The sequence below is a fragment of the Labeo rohita genome, chromosome 2, assembly GCF_022985175.1.
Source record: "Labeo rohita strain BAU-BD-2019 chromosome 2, IGBB_LRoh.1.0, whole genome shotgun sequence".
Taxonomy (NCBI): Eukaryota; Metazoa; Chordata; class Actinopteri; order Cypriniformes; family Cyprinidae; genus Labeo; species Labeo rohita.
Window position 1 is genome coordinate 34262986 of NC_066870.1, and position 19449 is coordinate 34282434.

Sequence of the window (19449 nt, forward strand, 5' to 3'; positions counted from 1 at the left end):
TTTTGGGAGATTTCAGACTTTTGCTATGTAAGCGGCGTAAGAAGGAGGTCTTTGTGATTATCAACAGGGCGTTGATAAAAACATATTTGGTCTTTGCCATTTTTTCAGGTGTTTATTTGGTTTTGGAGTGTAGAGATAAAGTTATCCAATACATCAGATTAATCTGGTGATCTTGAGTGGGCGTGCTAATGTGGTTGAACTGTTTGGACAGAACGGTCAACAATGTTTATCTGTGTACCCCCTAAAATGTCTCGCCTAGGCTATCTTCAGATGTTATCATGTGTTATAGGACACAAAATATAGAACAGTAGTATCGTGAGATTTTAATAGCTCTGTTCCAAAAAATGCCTACATAGACCTTAGGCGTCATACTGAATGAAAACAAGGCTGTGAGGGATAGATTTACTTTTTACGATGGCGTTCCATGGCACTCAAAACCAGTGAGACCTTATATTCACCCTGAAAAACAAATTAAGATATTTCTGAGAGGTTTCTGGCCTTGCATAGACAGCAATCCAACTACCATGTTCGCTGTAAAAAAACAGTTTGTTGAGTCAACTTAAAATAATTTGTTACTTCGCTGCCTTAAAATTTTAAGTTCAGTCAACCCAAAGTTGTGCTAAGTGACAACTTAATATTTGAGTTGATTGAACTTAAAATTTTAAGCCAGCTAAACAAAACTGGCTTTTAAGTTTAACAAACCAAATTTGTAGTTTAGTCAACCCAAATATCTAAATTGTCACTTAGTACAACTCAACATTTCAAGCTAAATAAACTTATTTGAGTTGAATTTAAAATGTTAAGGCCGCAGGGTAACAAATTATTTTAAGTTTACTCAACAAATGTGTTTTTTTTTTTGTTTATTGTTTTGTTTGTTTTTTGCAGTGTTCAAGGCCCAGAAAGATAAGGACAGTAAGGACATCATTAAAATAGTCCATGTGACATGGTTCAACCATAATGTTATGAAGCTACAAGAATGATTTTGTGCTCAAAGAAAACAAAAAGACTTTATTCAGCAGTTTCTTAAATATGGTGCTACTCTGATAAACATCTATAGGTCATTGTCTTCTAAGGCAGCGTATTAAATTAAATAAAACCTTGAAAGTGAAAAATTTGGAGCACTCTAGGGTACTTGACGTGAGCACTTTAAAGGGAGCACAGCGTTAGTGTCTCATATGTGGCCTAGCAACGTACACTAGGTCAGTGGGTTTTTTTTTTAAGATTTAAATTTAAGTTTCCATCTAATTGAGTTAATTACAGAATTAACTGAATTAAAATGAATTACATTCATGAATCCAAAAAACTTAATATGTTTTAATCAGTACAATTAAGGAAATGGGAAAGCAGCTTCATTTGCTGTGGCATTTAATGAACTAATTTTCTGCTTTGAAAAATTAAGCATATTTAAATATTGATTTTTTTTTTATTGTGCATTACTGTTACTTAGTTATACAGTTGAGGTCAAAAGTTTACATAGACCTTGCAGAATCTGCAAAATGTTAATTATTTTACCAAAATAAGAGGGATCATACAAAATGCATGTTATTTTTTATTTAGTACTGACCTGAATAAGATATTTCACATAAAAGATGTTTGCATATAGTCTACAAGAGAAACTAATAGTTGAATTTATAAAAATGACCCTGTTCAAAAGTTTACATACACTTGATTCTTAATACTGTGTTGTTACCTGAATGATCCACAGCTGTGTTTTTTTAGTTAGTGATAGTCCTAAACAGTTAAACTGCCCACTGTTCTTCAGAAAAATCCTTCAGATCCCAAATTCTTTGGTTTTTCAGCATTTTTGTGTATTTGAACCCTTTCCAGCAATGACTGCATAATTTTGAAATCCATCTTTTCACACTGAGGACAACTGAGGGACTCATATGCAACTATTACAGAAGGTTCAAAGCTCACTGCTGCTCCAGGAGGAAAAACAATGCATTAATTGTCAGGGGTGAAAACTTTTGAACAGAATGAAAATGTGTACATTTTTGTTATTTTGCCTAAATATCTTCTTTTTTTCTTTTGGTACTGCCTTTCAGAAGATACTTACATGTTTCCCAGAAGACAAAATAAGTTAAATTTACCCTGATCTTCAAATTCCAAAAGTTTTCACCCCCGTCTCTAAAAGCATTGTGTTTCCTTCTGAAGCATCAGTGAGCGTTTGAACCATCTGTAATAGTTGCATATGAGTCCCTCAGTTGTTCTTAGTGTGTCTTATTCAGGTCAGTACTAAATAAAAAAATTTGCATTTTGTATGATTTTGCAGGTTCTGCAAGGTGTATGTGAACTTTTGACCTCAGCTATCTCACATACATGCAGTATACATATATAAAGACTAGGACCATTTTTATATTATGTGTTTTGTGGTTCATTTCCAGGTTACTTTGACCAGATGCAGTGAATCTCAAGGCACTTGTGGGTTAGACGTTTCTCACCATAGTGGACAATAGGTAGGCTTAGCCTCAGTGACATTCCAGTCATTGTTTTCTGTAAATGTCTTGGACGTCATTTGCTCAGGACAGACATCTGTGAGGGATTTCCATCCGCTGTGTCTCTGACCGCTGTTTAAAGCGTTTCATTTTAACGGCTGTTAGCGCCGTCAGCCTGCCAACAAAGACTTGGACCGTTCCTGTGTTATTCAGGCCTTGTTGCTTGAGTGTGTGAGAGAGGAAGGAAGCAAGCGAGTTTGTGAGCTCTGTGTGTGTGTTCCATTAATAAGAAACAATTGAGGTGGTATCACTGCCTATTAGGTTTAATTTAGAGCTATCACAAAACTTAATGTGTCTGTGGCTCGGTCACGACCTCCTTAAACCAAATTACAAACGCCTTCTCTACTAGAGACGTGTCCTCTGCTGTAAAACCCTATGGGAGGATACCTATCCTGACCTTTGACCTTTCCTTTGGGCACAGGGGTTCATGCGGGAGTGGGTCGGGGGGATGAAGGAGATTAGAGAGCGAGGGAAGGAGAGAGAGCAGTTTTGAAGGCTCGAGACAATGAATGGTTTCTTTATGAAGCTCTGTGTGCCCACCAGTCCTTTTGTCCTTTTAGTGCCCCTTATAAACAGCCTGTAAATACACACACACACATACCATTTTGTTGAATACGATTTTGTTTTTCAACTTAGGGGTCAGAACATGGAAAACAGATTTCCTGGCTCTTTTGAAGTAAAATAGTTTGATGTACCATTCAAAAGTTTAGGATCAGTACGATTTTCTTTTAAAGAAATGTATACTTTTATTTAAGGATGCATTAAATTGATCAAAAGTAACTGCAAAGACATTTATAATTTTTTATTACATTTAAAATAATTTAATGGTTTCATGGTTTCCACAAAAATAATAACTTTTTTTAAATTTTAAATTGATAATAATAAATGTTTCCTAAACGATTTCTGAAGGATCATATGACACTGAAGACTAGAGTAATAGCTATAGAAAATCCACATTTGCATCCCTTGAAAAATTACATTTTAAAATATATTAAAATGGAAAGCAGCTCTATTTAATTGTAAATAATATTTCACATTATTATTATTTTTACTGTATTTTTTATCAGATAAATGCAGCCTTTGTGAACATAAGTCCAGTCCAGCCAGACCAAATTATGCTGCAACTACAGCTCTTTTATAAATCTTCATGGATGTAATGGCAGATCACACTGCAGACTGTTTTGTGATCCTGTCACGATATAATGAAGTCTTTGCAAATGACTAATGCTGAAGAGCTGTGACATGTAAACTGCTACTAGACTTAACTGCTATACTGCAAACTGAAAGTTGCATTGTTTCTCATTTAAAATGCAAAAGAATTTGGCCAGTCACAAGAGAAGTCATTTACATAGATAAGGTAGCAAACCAGTTAATTTAAGTGTTAGAAAGAGCATGTAGAACCTTGAATAAAATGTTAAGTGGGAGAAATGTAGCATTACATTACTTGCTCACAAATGAATCCTTTGCAGTGAATGGGTGCCGTCAGAATGAGAGTCCAAACAGCTGATAAAAACACCACAATAATCCACAAGTAATTCACACCACTCCACTGCATCAGTAAAAAAGTTAACTTCCAGAACAACAACTTACAGATAATTTGCTTACCCCTTGTCATACAAGATGTTTGCGTCTTCCTTCCTTCAGTCGTTCTTCAGTCAAATTCTGTTTCTTCAGGAAAAAAATGCAGGAATTATCTCCATGTAATGGACTTCAGTGGTGCCCCCAAGTTTCAACTTCCAAAATCCAGTTTAAATGCAGCTTCAAATGGCTCTGAAAGATCCCAGCCGAGTAAGAAGGGTCTTATCTAGCAAAATGATTGGTCATTTAAGGAACAAATTGACAATTTACATACTTTTTAACCTCAAACGCTCGTCTTGTCTAAGTCTGCATGAGCTCTGTTTTTTTCCGGTTCAATACGGTCAATACAGTTAGGGAATGTCGAAAAACTCCCATCTCATTTTCTTCCCCAACTTCAAAATCGTCCTAGATGATTAAGTACCGACCCAGTGTTTACAAGGTGAACATGCAAAGAAGATCAAATGTTCTTGAAAAAAAAGGTAATACAGCGATGTAGGACGATTCAAGAAGAAAAGAACTTTTTTTTACATGCCCTAACTGTATTGACCCGGACAAGATGAACATTTGAGGTTGAAAAGTATAGAAATTGTCAGTTTGTTTAGAAAATGACAGATAGTTTCGCTAGATAAGACCCTTCTTCCTCGAATGGGATCAATTAGAGCCCTTTGAAGCTGCACTGAAACTGCATTTTGGAAATTCAAACTTGGGGGCACCAAGAAACAAAATTTCTTATCGACTGAAGAAAGAAAGACATAAACATCTTGGATGACAAGGGGGTAGGTAAATTACCTGTAAATTATTGTTCTGGAAGTGAACTTCTCCTTTAACATCCTGTGCAGTGAAAAGCTGTGTGTTTGTTAAAAACAAATCCATCATTAAGACGTTTTAACTTTAAACCATCTTTTTGTGCCAAAATACCAGTCTGTAATCCATAATAATGATTCTTTGAGTGAATACGTCCGTCCTCTCACATCAGAATTTATCAGCAAATGAGTTAAAAGCTGTTTTGGCTTGTAAACAGTGCTTGATCTGTGCATATTTCTCTCCTGATTCAGACGAGACAACTTTTTCACTAGATAAAAGCAATATTGTGGATAGATGAATTGGCCGGAAGCAGGGGTTTGAAGTCTTAATGATGGGTTTAATTCTTACAAACATGCAGCTTTTGGCTTCAGAAGATGTTAACTGATGGACTGGAGTGGTGTGGATTACTTGCAAATTATTGTGATGTTTTTGTCAGCTGTTTGGACTCTCATTCTGACGGCATCCATTCACTACAGAGGATCTATTGGTGAGCAAGTGATGTAATGCTAAATTTCTCCAAATCTGTTTACATACTGGATGCCCTGAGGGTGCCTACATTTTCATTTGTGGTGGACTGTTCTGTTTTATCGCTTAGAAAAGTAATAGCGCATATCACTTAAACAAGCTGCACAGTTTGAGGCATCATTCATGACCGTAGCGCAAACAACGCACTAACGACACTGAAGTTTACTACCTAGGTTTTCGTGATATGTTCAGATCCCTAGTCTCAATTGTGAGGAGCAGTAATCGTGATGTTTGTCTTTGCAGCAGCACTGGACTGTATATAAAAATCTTGCACAATGTGGCCTCTTTAAAGTAATGTGTTTGACAGTGTTGTTTTATGTGTGTGGTGGAAAAACTTTGTGTCTGCGTGCGCGCGGTGTGCTAATGGACTAATAGAGTCGCTCGTCTCTTTCTAATGCCATTGAGATCCATTTCTGCCTTATGAATTTAAAACCTCAAAAGGCCACTATTAATTTCAGAAGTTTTCACCAAAGGCATTTAAAGTTCTTTCAATTAGTTTTTCATCTCTTTTATTTCCGTCATCCTGAGGGATGTCTTAATTACATTATTCATTGTTTCATCTCATTTGAGTGGTAATACATGTATTGTTGGAGGCCCGTGGAAAGCAGATGAAGGAATAATTGAGAAAGGTCTCAAACGAATCCTCTGTCATTAAAACGCTTCAGATTTTTAGGTTTTAATGATGAAATTTATCATTGCTTTGGTGTCTTTTAGACTATAGCTTTTGGTGGCATGTCCATGGACTTACTGAGTGATATTTTTGCACAAATAATGAACACAAAGAACTGCAAACTCCAATCAGATTGGCTGGCCTTTTATAGTAGGTATAGTAGAAAGTAAATGAGGCATCCTTGAATGGATTATTATTCCCTGCACTAAATATGCAAAGGATTTATGAACTTTTATCCAGCAAGGGCCAGGGTTATTATAGTAAATTAAAACTAAAACTGTAATATATATATATATATACATATATATATATACTATTGTTATTTGAAATAAAGTAAACTTAAAAAAAATGAAAAAAAAAACTTGAAATGGAAAACTTAAAAACTCAAATAAAATAATATTAATAATAAAAATATAAAAATGACAGAAACACAAGAACAAAATTACTAAAACTAAATTTAAAATGAAAACCAAATATATAAATATAAAACTTAATTTAAAATATAACTAATAAAAATAACAGAAATGCAAAAACCAAATTACTAAAACTAAATTTAAAATGAAAACAGGAAATATATAAATATAAAACTTAATTCAACATATAACTAATAACTAATAAAATGACAGAAACACAAAAACCAAAATTCTAAACCTAAATTTAAAATGAAAACAGGAAATATATAAATATAAAACTTAATTCAAAATACAACTAATAACTAATAAAAATGACAGAAACACAAGAATAAAATTAATAAAACTAAATTTAAAATGAAAACAGGAAATATATAAATAAAAAACTTAATTCAAAATACAACTAATAACTAATAAAAATGACAGAAACACAAGAATAAAATTAATACAACTAAATTTAAAATGAAAACATGAAATATATAAATATAAAAATTCAAAATACAACTAATAACTAATAAAAATGACAGAAACACAAAAACAAGATTACTAAAATTAAATTTAAAATGAAAACATGAAATATATAAATATAAAACTTAATCATAAACTTAATTCAAAATATAACTAATAACTAATAAAATGACAGAACAAAAAATTAAAACAGGAAATTATAATTATAAAAATTCAAAATATTAATCACCACGTTAGAATGATTTCTGAAGGATCATGTGACACTGAAGACTGGAGTAATGATGCTGAAAATTCAGCTTTTATATATATATATAAAAATTTAACTATTGTTATTTGAAAAAGTAAACTTCAAAATATGAAAAAAAAACTTGAAATGGAAGACTTACAAACTCAAATAAAATAATATTAATAATAAAAATAAAAAAATAACAGAAACAAAAACAAAATTACTAAAACTAAATTTAAAATGAAAACAGGAAATTTCTAATTATAAAAATTCAAAATATTAATCACCACGTTACAATGATTTCTGAAGGATCATGTGACACTAAAGACTGGAGTAATGATGCTGAAAATTCAGCTTTGCATCAGAAGAATAAATTACATTTTAAAATATATTCACACGAAAAGCAGATATTTTACATTATAATAATATTTCACAACATTACTGATTTTACTGTATTTTTAATCAAATCAGTGCAGCCTTGATGAGCATAAAACGTACAAACCCCTAAATCATCGGTAATGTATTCTAAACACATTTTCCATTGATTTCTTCATCGTGCCCTCTTGATTTGAATCTTTCTACACCATCAACATGATTCTCATTGATATTCATCAACCAGTAAAAAAATAAACTAGATTTGCTTTATACCGATAGTCAAAGATCAGGTTGTTAGAGACTGTTGAGATTACGTGATGAATGTAGCTTGACCGTGGTTCACCCTGTCTCATGTGTGTTTGTGTCAGTAATATACTGCAGTAGGGAGGCTTGACACGCTCTCATAAATTACCCAATTACAGCAATCACGCCGAGCGAAAAAAGAAAAGGACAGATGATAAAGGAGTGTGGAAAAGAAAAGAGCAGATGGTGGCATCATTCTCATCCTCCTGCTAAAGCCACCGGCCACTCCTTCCTCCACAGACTCAATGAAAAAGGTGCTGAAGATGAATTGTGTTGTGAGTGTCTTTGAATGTGTGTGTGTGTGTGGTCTCGGGTCTCTTTTTGGTAATTGAGGGTTGTCCGTGAAAGAGAAGCCCTCACGACTCTCATCTGGTTTCTGTCTGAAGGAAGAACTGATTGTCGGAGATGAAAGCTTTTGTTAAACAGTTTTATGCCCCACTTACACTCACCCGTAGACGGATGCTTTCCTAACACCCGTTAAAAATCGTGCAAGTCTGTTTTGCTTTACAGACAGGTATTGTGGTTTTTCAAAGTAGTCTGTTCCTCATAAAGTGTACAAATAAATGTCAAATGTTAAATTATAAACCGCTTCTGTTTTGCCTCACGCTCATATGGAGTCGTCTGTGCATTTCGTTTCATTTTCTTAAGAAGTAATTAAAGGCACGAGGCATGTCTAACACTCGAGACGTCTAATGCTCCTTTGTATCATTAATCATTTTTGCCCGTATCTTTTCAGAGACTGTTTGTTTTAGTGTGAAAGTACAGTTTTTAGCTTTAAATAAATAAATAAATAAATACATAATAAAAAAATCCAAAAATATATATTAATTTTATTTATTTATTGTGATTTTTTTTTTAGATATTAGTCTGTAAAGTGTATGAGCTAGAAAATAAGTTGCTCTAAGGTCTTTGGATAAATGAGCTCAATTTTATTTATATGCCGTTGTATTTTTTATTAATATTTTAAATTAGTTTTATTTTTATGTTTAAAATTTTGAGTTTAATTTTATTTAATTCTATTTAGTTTAATATTTAGTGTTTTTTTTTTTTATGTATTTATTTCCAGTGTAGTGGTTTCATTAAATTTTTTGAGTGAATTTTTTTAATAGCATTTTTTATTATTTTTTTAAAATACATTTATATATAACTTTATGTAATATAAATGAATATTTATTTCAGTTTAGTTTTAGTTCAGTTTAAATTTTTTGTTTATTTCCAGTTAGTAACACTGATACATATATGTATGTGTATATATATATATATATATATATATATATATATGGGGTTTTTTTACATTTTACATTTATATATACATTTATATGAAATAAATTAAAAATTTATATTTATTTTAGTTTAGCTTTAGTTAAGTTGTAATTTGTATATATTTCTAGTAAGTAATAATTTTAGTGTTTTAATTGAATTTTTTTTAAATGAATATGTATTTTTTATAACATTTTATATATACATTTCAGTTTGGCTTTAATTTTTATTTAATTTAATTAAATAGTTTATATTATTTTTGACATATATGATATATATTTTTTTTTTCAATTTAAAATGCACATATAGGTTTATTTATATGATATTGTAATTTTTGAATTTTCTGAACACAATTCTGCACTAGAAGGGAGTTGCCAATGAATGTAGCAGATCACTAGTACTGTAGTGTGTTCTTTTCACCGTTTTTCAAAGTTAACATTATTTCTCTCCTCCTGCCTTCACAGCTCTGGTGTGTCGCTGCCATGGCGACCCTGACCCCCTGCTTCTTACGGATCTTTGCTGTTCTCCAATTGGCCGCCTGCTCGTTTCCAGAGGAACCTGGCCCTTTAATCTCCGCCCCTGCTGAGGGTAAGAACACGCCCCCTCACCAATTACAGTGTACCAGTTAAGCAACATCAGCAGGTTATTTTCCAGTTAGACATAAATGGCACGTTTATAATCTTTCATGCATATACCTTTAGAGCATTATAGCACAATCAGCAGTTACTATTTTTGGCTCATGAGTGAGTTTTGAGAAAATGCACATCAGTTGAATTCAAAACAGTGCCAAGTTTTCATGGTCATAAACATAAAACAAAATATCAAGTTACAATGATTTTACCAATGATTTGTTTAGCTAAAGAAGCTACATATATGATACCACTGCTGTTATGTTGATAAAATAAATACCATTCTTTGTTGTTTTTAGTTTAAGTTACCAAATTGTCTGTGGGGTTTTTATCAGGGTTTTTTTTGTATTATTTTTATTTACTATTATTGTATTTATTAATTATTTTATTTTATTTTATTTTATTTTATTTTATTTTATTTATTAATTAATTATATTATATTACTTAAAATTGTACTGCAGAACATGCAGAAAATGTACTGGTAATGTAATAGAGATTTTATGGAATGCATACCTGCATTATTATTGTTAACAACAAGTAAAATTAAAAATAGTAAATTTAATTTGTTAATTTAAAATTTTTAATTTAAATAAATCTGAGTTAAAATAGAATATACATTATAAAAAAAACTTTAAAAGTAAAAATTAGACATTTTGCTTAAAACTTGTTTGGCAGCTAATTTAAATTAAACCTTAAGTTAATAATAAAATAAATGTAATTTGAAATGATAGAAATATTATTATATTATATTATATTATATTATATTATATTATATTATATTATATTATATTATATTATATTATATTAAAAACTGAAAATGTACTGGTAATTTTATGGACATTTTATGGAACACATACCAGCATTATTATTGTTAACAAAAAGTAAAATTAAAACTATTAAAATAAAAAATATATACATTATTAAAAACTTAAACTTTAAAAGTAAAATTAGACAATTTGTTTAAAACTTAAGCTAATTTAAGCTAGAACTCAAGATTTAAGTTAAGTTAATAATAAGTAAAATTACTAAAATTAATAAAACCAAAACTTAAATATAAATGTGATTTAGAATTATAAAAATGTATTTTTATATATAAATTATATTTTTATATTAAAAATGTAATTTGTTAATTTAAAAAATTGTTAATTAAAATAAATTTGAATTAAAATAAAATATGCATTATTTAAAACTTAAACTTTAAAAGTAAAAATTAGACATTTTGCTTAAAATTAAAATTTGGCAGCTAATTTAAGTTAAGTTTTAAGTTAAAGTAGCTTAAAGTACTAAAATTAATAAAACTAAAACTAAAATAAATGTAATTTAATTTAGAATGATAAAAAAGTATTTTTATATATAAATTATATTAAATATTTCTAATATTATATTATATTATATTTACTTCTGTCATAATTTACTCACCCGCATGCATACGACTTTTTTTTTTCCTCTGTGGGACACAAAGATATTTTGAAAATTTTCTGGTAATCAACCCATCCCATTGGTTATAGTATGTGACTGTAGTATTAGTATTTTTTGTCCAAATAAGAAAATCAGTGGGGACCAGAAACCGGTTGTTTTGGTTTGGCATTCTTCAAAATATCTTTTGTGTTCCGCACAAGAAAGTCAGTCATACAGGTTTCCTTTTTGTTGTTGTTGTACTGTCCCTTTAAATGTGGTAAAATCACTGTAAAGCCTGCTTTCTTGTGGTTATGTTATAGCTTTTACACTGTATGTTGCACTTCCGTTCTTTTCAAGCCATTTCCAGGCTGTTCTTTTAAATGTACATATGGTTGACATATGATGTAGACATGTCGCACTATTTGTAAATAGTTTTGCACATTAGCACTCATGGATGGATGAAATACACCATATGGCTGTGATCATTTTAAAAGCCTTTTAACATAATGATGTTGGAACAACCGAGACACAAACTCTCTCTGTGTGCTTGTGTATACGAGGACCCGTATTCCCTATAGATCCCACAAAGCAGAATCAGTGATATTGATGAACAACCACTCATGCGTCTCTAATGATTCAGTAGAGACCAGAGGTTAAAAGTCATGCAGCACAATGTAGCTGGTGTTTATGTGGGTCAAATTTAGTCCCCACAAGGATAGTAAAACCTGAAAGCACCTACGCTGTGAGGTCCTGCCACTGTTCAAGAAAATGGCTTAGTAAACATACTAAATAATGTCTTAATGAGAACGTAAAACAGCAGAAAGGTTTATATGAGGGGAGATTTAGAGGTACAGCAAAGATTATCTCAGTGTAAAAACAACAGAAGTCAGTGAAGAACAAAACAAACATGGTGGCGCTTGTGTGTGTGTGTGAATCAAAATGAAATAATGTGACCTTTTTAAGCATTTTCCACACTTAATTGCTGTTTCCAAAGCAGAAAACCATTTAAACCCTTGTGAAATGTGTCCAAACAACTAGAGGCAAGGAACAAGCCTGCAACAACAACAGTATCTCTATCCTTCTCTCCTTATTGCAGTGGAATTAATTACTAGCAGGAACTGTAAGAAATATCATTAGCATTTGCAGTAAATATGTGGGTGTCCTCAGGCTTCTCAGTCCTCAGACGCAGAGTGCAGATCCATCTGCGGTTGGAGGACACGTTCCTGTTTGTGTTTTTCAGTGGTAATCTGTTTTCTAATTGTGTTTAACCTCTTTCCACAGCGTTCGGGAAAGCAATTTTCCTTATCTGAAATGTGTGAACGTTTTCTGAACCGTTTTATGCGGGAGGGTCACAATATAAAACTTATCAGCTCATGAATATTAATTATATGACAGGACTCCAAACTGATTGTCAGGGCAGGTTATATTAGTAGGTGCCAAAGTAGGATTAGCACTTACTGTGTGTGTCATTTTAGCATTATTTATGTGTAGGGCTCTGTGAAATCCGCTTTATTTTTTCCCAAATTCCGTTTTATTTTTTTCCAAATTCCATTTTTCCGTTTTAATTTTTCTGGATACTGTTTTATTTTTTTTTAAATGGTAAATTAAATTTTCTTTCAATTAAATTTTGTCTAATTAATTAAAATCATGAAACACATACAATTTCACATCAATTTAATAAAGGTTTAACAAAAATGACATGTTTAGGGCCCTATGAAGTGTTTTTTCTCACTATATATTATTGTTATCAAATTCTGTGTTTTAGCATGTCTAATTATTTGAATGCATACTTAAAAGAGAAGTCCACTTCCAGAACAACAATTTACAAATAATTTACTCACCCACTTGTCATCCAAGATGTTCATGTCTTTCTGTCTTCGGTCGTAAAGAAATTATGTTTTTTTGAGGAAAACATTTCAGGATTTTTCTCCATATAATGGACTTGATTGGTGCCCTGATTTTGAACTTCCAAAATGAAGTTTAAATGTGGCTTCAAAAAACTCTAAACGATCCCAGCCGAGGAAGAAGGGTCTTATCTAGCGAAACGATTGTTCATTTTTTTTGAAAAATAAACATTTGTATACTTTTTAAGCACAAAAGCTTATGTAGCACAGGCTCTGGGATGCACGTCAACGATGCTACGAATTAGTAATGCGTCGTTCTTGAGCGATTCTTTCATTTTGAACGAATCTTTAATGTGACTCGGGAAGAACGAGCCGTCTCGGGGAGTGATTTGTTCAGTCGTGCATGCGCAACATCCTATTGGCTAATATTAAAATTCTATACTATTTTATATGAATTAAACAAAAAATAAAATTCACCCTTAGCATTTGACAAGTGATGGATATTCATTTTAAAATTCCCTAAAAAATGACGTAAACGGTGTTATTAAATTACACTTAAAAATGTAATTATATTCATTATACTCAACATGGCAGAGTAGCCATTCCGTTAGGGCGGTCACAAACAATTATTTTGGTAATCCAGTGTTATTATCAGTATGCTGATATGTTTGCAACATATTGATATGTCAACATGTTAGAAACAGTTAAATATGCCTAATATTTTTTTGCAACCTGTGGTGCTTTTTTAGGATTCTCCTTGATGAGTAAGAAGTGTAAAAGAACAGCATTTATTCAAAATAGAAATATTTTCTAACAAAATAAATCTTTACTACCACATTTTTATCAATTTAACACATCCTTGCTGGATAAAAAAAAAGAATTTACTTTTTTTTATTTTTATTTTATTGTATTTTTTTTTTTTTACTTTTTTCATGAAAGAATCCTATAAAAAGTATCACAGGTCACAAATGCTGCATTACAGAAATAAATTTGATTTTAAAGTATGTTTAAAAAAAGAAAAACATTATTTTAAATTGTGTGTGGAAGAGACTTCTTTAAAAAAAAAAAAATCCTTTAAACGTCGTACTTATCCCAAACTTTTGAATTGCAGTGTATATTTTTATATTCTAATTTCATTGTATTTTTATTTTAGTTTTTTAAATTAGTTTTTTAATTAATTAATTTTAGTACTTTAACTTATTACTAACTTACCAACTAAAATTTTCACTTTTAAAGTTTAAGTTTTTAATAATGTATATTTAATTTTAATTCAGATTCATTTCAATTAACATTTTTTAATGAACAAATTAACTTTTAGTTTAGTAGAAAAGTTAATTTAGTAAAAAACATTTAAGTAGAAAAAGTGATATTTTTCAAGAATACCTTGGCTAATCTTTTTAATATAATGAAAGTAAATGGCTTTTAAGTTTGAAAATGACAAAAAAGCACTATAAGAGTACATGTCTTAAGTGGCACGAGTATTTGTAGCAATAGCCAAAAATATATTGTATGGGTCAAAATGATCGATTTTTCTTTTATGCCAAAAATCATTAGGATATTAAGTAAAGATCATGTTCCATGAAGATATTTTGTAAATTTCCTACCGTAAATATATCAAAACTTAATTTTTGATTAGCAATATGCATTGCTAAGAACTTAATTTGCACAACTTTAAAGGCGATTTTCTCAGTATTTTGTTTTTTTGCACCCTCAGATTCCAGATTTTCCAATAGTTGTATCTCAGCCAAATATTGTCCTATCCTAACAAACCATTCATCAATGGAAAGCTTATTTATTTAGTTTTCAAATGACGTATGAATCTCACATGAATGTTCACATGTGAACAAATCATTCTTTTCATTGAATTGGTTATGTTTTTCAGTGAATCAGTTCAAAAAACAGTCTGAATGATTCATTCATGAATTGAACTGATTCAGTTTTGGAGTTCAACTCAGTGATTCAATGATCCAGTCTAAGTGGTTAACAGTTCACTGTAATGTATTGTTAGTAAGTAATGCTGCATATTCCTGTTTCACATAGAAAATCTATCATATGATTTAGTATATAGCACACAAGTTGTGTATGCCAAGCATATGATGCTTTTATGATGCTTTTGTGTCTTTTTTGAAGCCTGAATCTTTATTGTAATTGCTTTGAAAAGAGCAGGCAAAATATTTTAGACAAAACAAAGTCACAGGTTTGAAACAGGGTGTGTAAATATGACAGATTTGTTATTTTTGGCTGAACTTTCGCTTTAAGACAGCTTGTTTTTGGACTCAAGTGAAGACACAATGATGTATGTCTTTGTCCTTTCATCATGTCTCGGAGGTCCTCTGTCTTTAACTCTTCTGGGAAAATGATGGACACATTCCTGCCTGTGGTTTAGTGTCTGTTTCATCCATCTATACTTCATATTTTTCTTTTTTGTTTCTTCCATCTCAACTAGTCATTTGTCCACATTTTGACTTTCCTCTCTTCAGATTGTATCTGTTTCTTTATTTTTTAGTGGTGAGGCGATATCCGGTGTTTGTGGGACGAGCGCATCGCTCTTACACCCGTCAGGAGCCGCTGTATATTCAGACTGTCCTGAAAGTCAACCGTACACTCTATATCGGAGCCAGGTAATATGTCAACAATTCAATAATGCATGCTTCAAATTCTAAGAGCAAACTGTAAGAGCAAGCAAAATAAAGACTGTATTATGTTCATTTTGCATATTGCTGCACATACTGTACTAAGGAGGAAGTGAAAATAATTTTTTGTGATAATCGTTGTTATTTTAGTATTATTATATATTATTATGAATTTTTAAATAAATTTTTGCATTTGTAAAAACAATAATTTTTTTGTATTTTATTTAATAAAACCTATAATATTTAATTTAATAAAATTGTATTTTTATATTATTTAAATTTAATTTTCTAAATATTAAATAATATTTGTATGTTATTTTTCAGTATTTTAAATATTAAATAATATTTTATTTTACATCAAATGTTTTATTTTTATGTTTTCATTTTAAGTTTAATTTTTAGTCATTTTGTTATGTTTTTGTCAGTTTATTAGTATAATTTAGATATTATTATTTATATATTATTTTTATGAATTTTTAAGTTAGTAAAAACTAATATTTTTACATTTTTATTTAATAAAAACTATAATATTAAATTTAATAAAATTTGTATTTTATATTATTTTATTTTAATATAAAATATTATATGTTATTGTCTAAATATTTAAAATATTAAATAATATTTTATTTTATATAAAATGTTTTATTTTTAAACTTTATTTTTTCATTTTAATTTTAAGTTTAATTTTTAGTCATTTTGTTGTGTGTTTTTGTTAGTTTGTTAGTATAATTTATTTATTATTATTTATATATTATTATGTTTTTTTGTGGTAATCGTTGTTATTTTAGTATTATTATATATTATTATGTTTTTTTAATTAATTTTTAAGTTTGTAAAAACTATATTTTTTGTATTTTATTTAATAAAACCTATAATATTTAATTTAATAAAATAGTATTTTTATATTATTTTAATTTAATATTCTAAATATTAGATAATATTTGTGTGTTATATTTTAGATATTAAATATTGTATTTTATATGAAATGTTTTATTTTTATATTTTCATTTTAATTTTAAGTTTAATATTCAATCATTTAGTTATGTTTTTTTTTCTTCAGTTTAGTAGTATAATTTATATATTATTATTTATATATTATTATGTTTTTTAGGAATTTTTAAGTTAGTAAAAACTAATATTTTTACATCTTTATTTAATAAAAACTAAAATATTAAATTTAATAAAAGTTGTATTTTATATTATTTTATTTTAATATTCTAAATATTAAATAATATTTATATATTATTTTCTAAATATTTAAAATATTAAATAATATTTTATTTTATATAAAATATTTTATTTTTATATTTTTATTTTTCATTTTCATTTTAAGTTTAATTTTTACATTTTGATTTTGTTACCTGCTTTTGTCAGTTCATTATTATTTTATTGTTATTATTATTTTATTAGTATTTTTATACTTTTTGTTCATGATTTTATTTTTAGTTTTAGTTCATTTTGACTTTCTGTTTATTTCCAGTTAATAATGTTAATGCCATGGCAACATTTCAAATCTTATATTTTTAGATGTTATGATATTTCAACGTTATGTCAATTAACCAAAATGTTTTTGATAGTTTTACTGTAATTAACTATAATAACCCTTTTAAATCCCCAAGATGTTAATTTGATCTTTAATGCCTCCCACTCTATTCACGCAGCAACATCTCCATATTTGGTTTTAGATTATGAATTAATATGACATGACTATAATATCCTCTCTGTTATTAAAAGCTTTCTATTTCACCAGACCATCTCGGAACCTAATTGGCCTTAAGCGGAAATGACAGGTTACACAATGAGAAAATGTCATTACGTTTCAAAGCTCTGACATGAACACCCCGTCCTTATAGCTCAACACAATCAGTCCGTATAACAGCGTGTTCTTTCCACGCAGTCACAGTGTGCGTGTGGATGTTTTGACGGGAAATCTGTGTCCAGTTTGACTGGTGTTACATTTAGTTACATCTTTGAAATCCGGCACACGGACAGGCCTTCAAAGGATTTGGAATCCCGAGGGAGTTCACATGTGGTCCTGGTTAGGCGGCGGTTGAAAGTTAAACCCCCGTCCGCTGACCTTTAACCATTACGCAGTCGAGCCGCTTAAACGCTTGCTTTCTCTGAAGCTAGAGAACAGATATAGTCTATCTTGAGTTTCTCTTATGCATTCGGGAAAGTTGAAACTCCTATAAATGGGTTACTGTCACCACAGAACATCTCCAGAGCTGGGAACTCAGATATAGACTGTTTTCATAGACAGGTTGATGGATTTGTTTGATCAAATCCCTTTAGTGCTTTACTGTATTAGGTGCTGAAATATATCTTCACACACTTTCTGTCTTGTCTAGGTTAGTCACATGATTGAGGCTGTAATTTGATTTGCATACTTCTAATACTCTCTATGCTACACTATGTACTTCAGTGACAGTGGGAAATTATTCTTATGTAATAAGACAATAATCAGACTGCTGCAACATTATAAAATTGTGTTGTAACAGCTTACAATGAGGTTTCATTTGTTAACAGTTAATATGAACTAATGAAGAACATTTATTTCTTTTAAACCATTTATTAATCTCGGTCAATTATATTTTTTTTTACATTTACTAATTTTAAAAAATCAAAAGTTGTCTGTTAACATTAGTTAACGCAGTGTGAACTAACGTGAACAAACAATGAACAGCTGTATTTTTGTTAACTAACATTAACAAAGGTTAATAAGTTCTGTGAAATATAGTGCTCATAGTTAGTTCATGTTAACTAATACATTAACAAATGTTAACAAATGAGACTTTATTGTAAAGTGGTAAGTTATTGCTTACCTGACTGTGTTATTTTAATACTATTTATATACTGTTTAATATTTATTAATATTATTATTATTGTTAAAAAAAGCGTATGTTTTTATATTTTCATTTTATATACTATACTATATATTTATTTTTAAATTTTAAGTTAGTAATTTTATGTGCTATTGTCATTTTTTACATTTCTTTGTAGCTTTCATATATATTTATTTCAGTTTTTTTTCAGTAGGCTAATTTTAGTATGTCTAAGTATTAAGTTAAATAAATATATGTATTATATATTACATATATTACGTATTTTGATTCAGTTATATATATATAGATAGATAGATAGATAGATAGATAGATAGATAGATAGATTTTTATTTATTTATTTATTTTTTTTTTTTTTACAGAAATGTTTGTAGTATTCAGATTTTTGCTCCTTTTTTAAGCATAAACCTAATTTATTTTTGGTAGATTTGTACTCAAACCAAGAAATTGTTATTGTAAACAGAATATATTTCATAAAATATGAGATATATTTACTGAAAACAACTCTCTACACAAATTTGCTTCTCCAGTAAATGCATTTTTTTGTAAATAAATAAATAAAAATAATATAATTACAGCATTTTGGGCAAATTGTGCAGCCCTACAAACAAGCATAGCAAAACAACGCTCTACACAAATTTGCTTCTGCAGTAAATGCATTTTTAGTAAATAAATAAATAAATAAATATTTAACATAAATAAATAAATGATAAGAATATAATCACAACATTTTGGCCAAATTGTGCAGCCAATTTTAGTAATTTTATGTGCTATTGTCATTTTTTACATTTCTTTGTAGCTTTCATATATATTTATTCCAGTTTTAGTAGGCTAATTTTAGTATGTCTATGTATTATTAAGTTAAATAAATATTATATGTATTACATATTATATATTACATATTTTGTGTGTGTGTGTATATATATATATATATATATATTTTTTTTTTTTTACAGAAATGTTTTTAGTATTCAGATTTTTGCACGTTGTT

The 19449-nt window shown here is 29.4% G+C and overlaps 1 protein-coding gene across 4 annotated transcripts in view; it reads left to right on the plus strand.

Moving 5' to 3' along the window:
- The window catches only part of sema6ba (sema domain, transmembrane domain (TM), and cytoplasmic domain, (semaphorin) 6Ba), a 151695-nt gene that overhangs the window by 72404 nt on the left and 59842 nt on the right, over positions 1-19449 (plus strand). For 2 of the 4 annotated variants that reach the window (XM_051134614.1, XM_051134607.1), the window contains 2 exons: positions 9579-9702; positions 15492-15606. In XM_051134614.1, the coding sequence (XP_050990571.1) occupies positions 9597-9702; positions 15492-15606 (221 nt within the window). In that variant the 5' untranslated portion in view covers positions 9579-9596. Of the gene's footprint in view, positions 1-2436; positions 2457-7973; positions 8109-9578; positions 9703-15491; positions 15607-19449 lie in introns of those variants that run through there. The other 2 variants (XM_051134598.1, XM_051134622.1) reach the window with 2 other exon arrangements.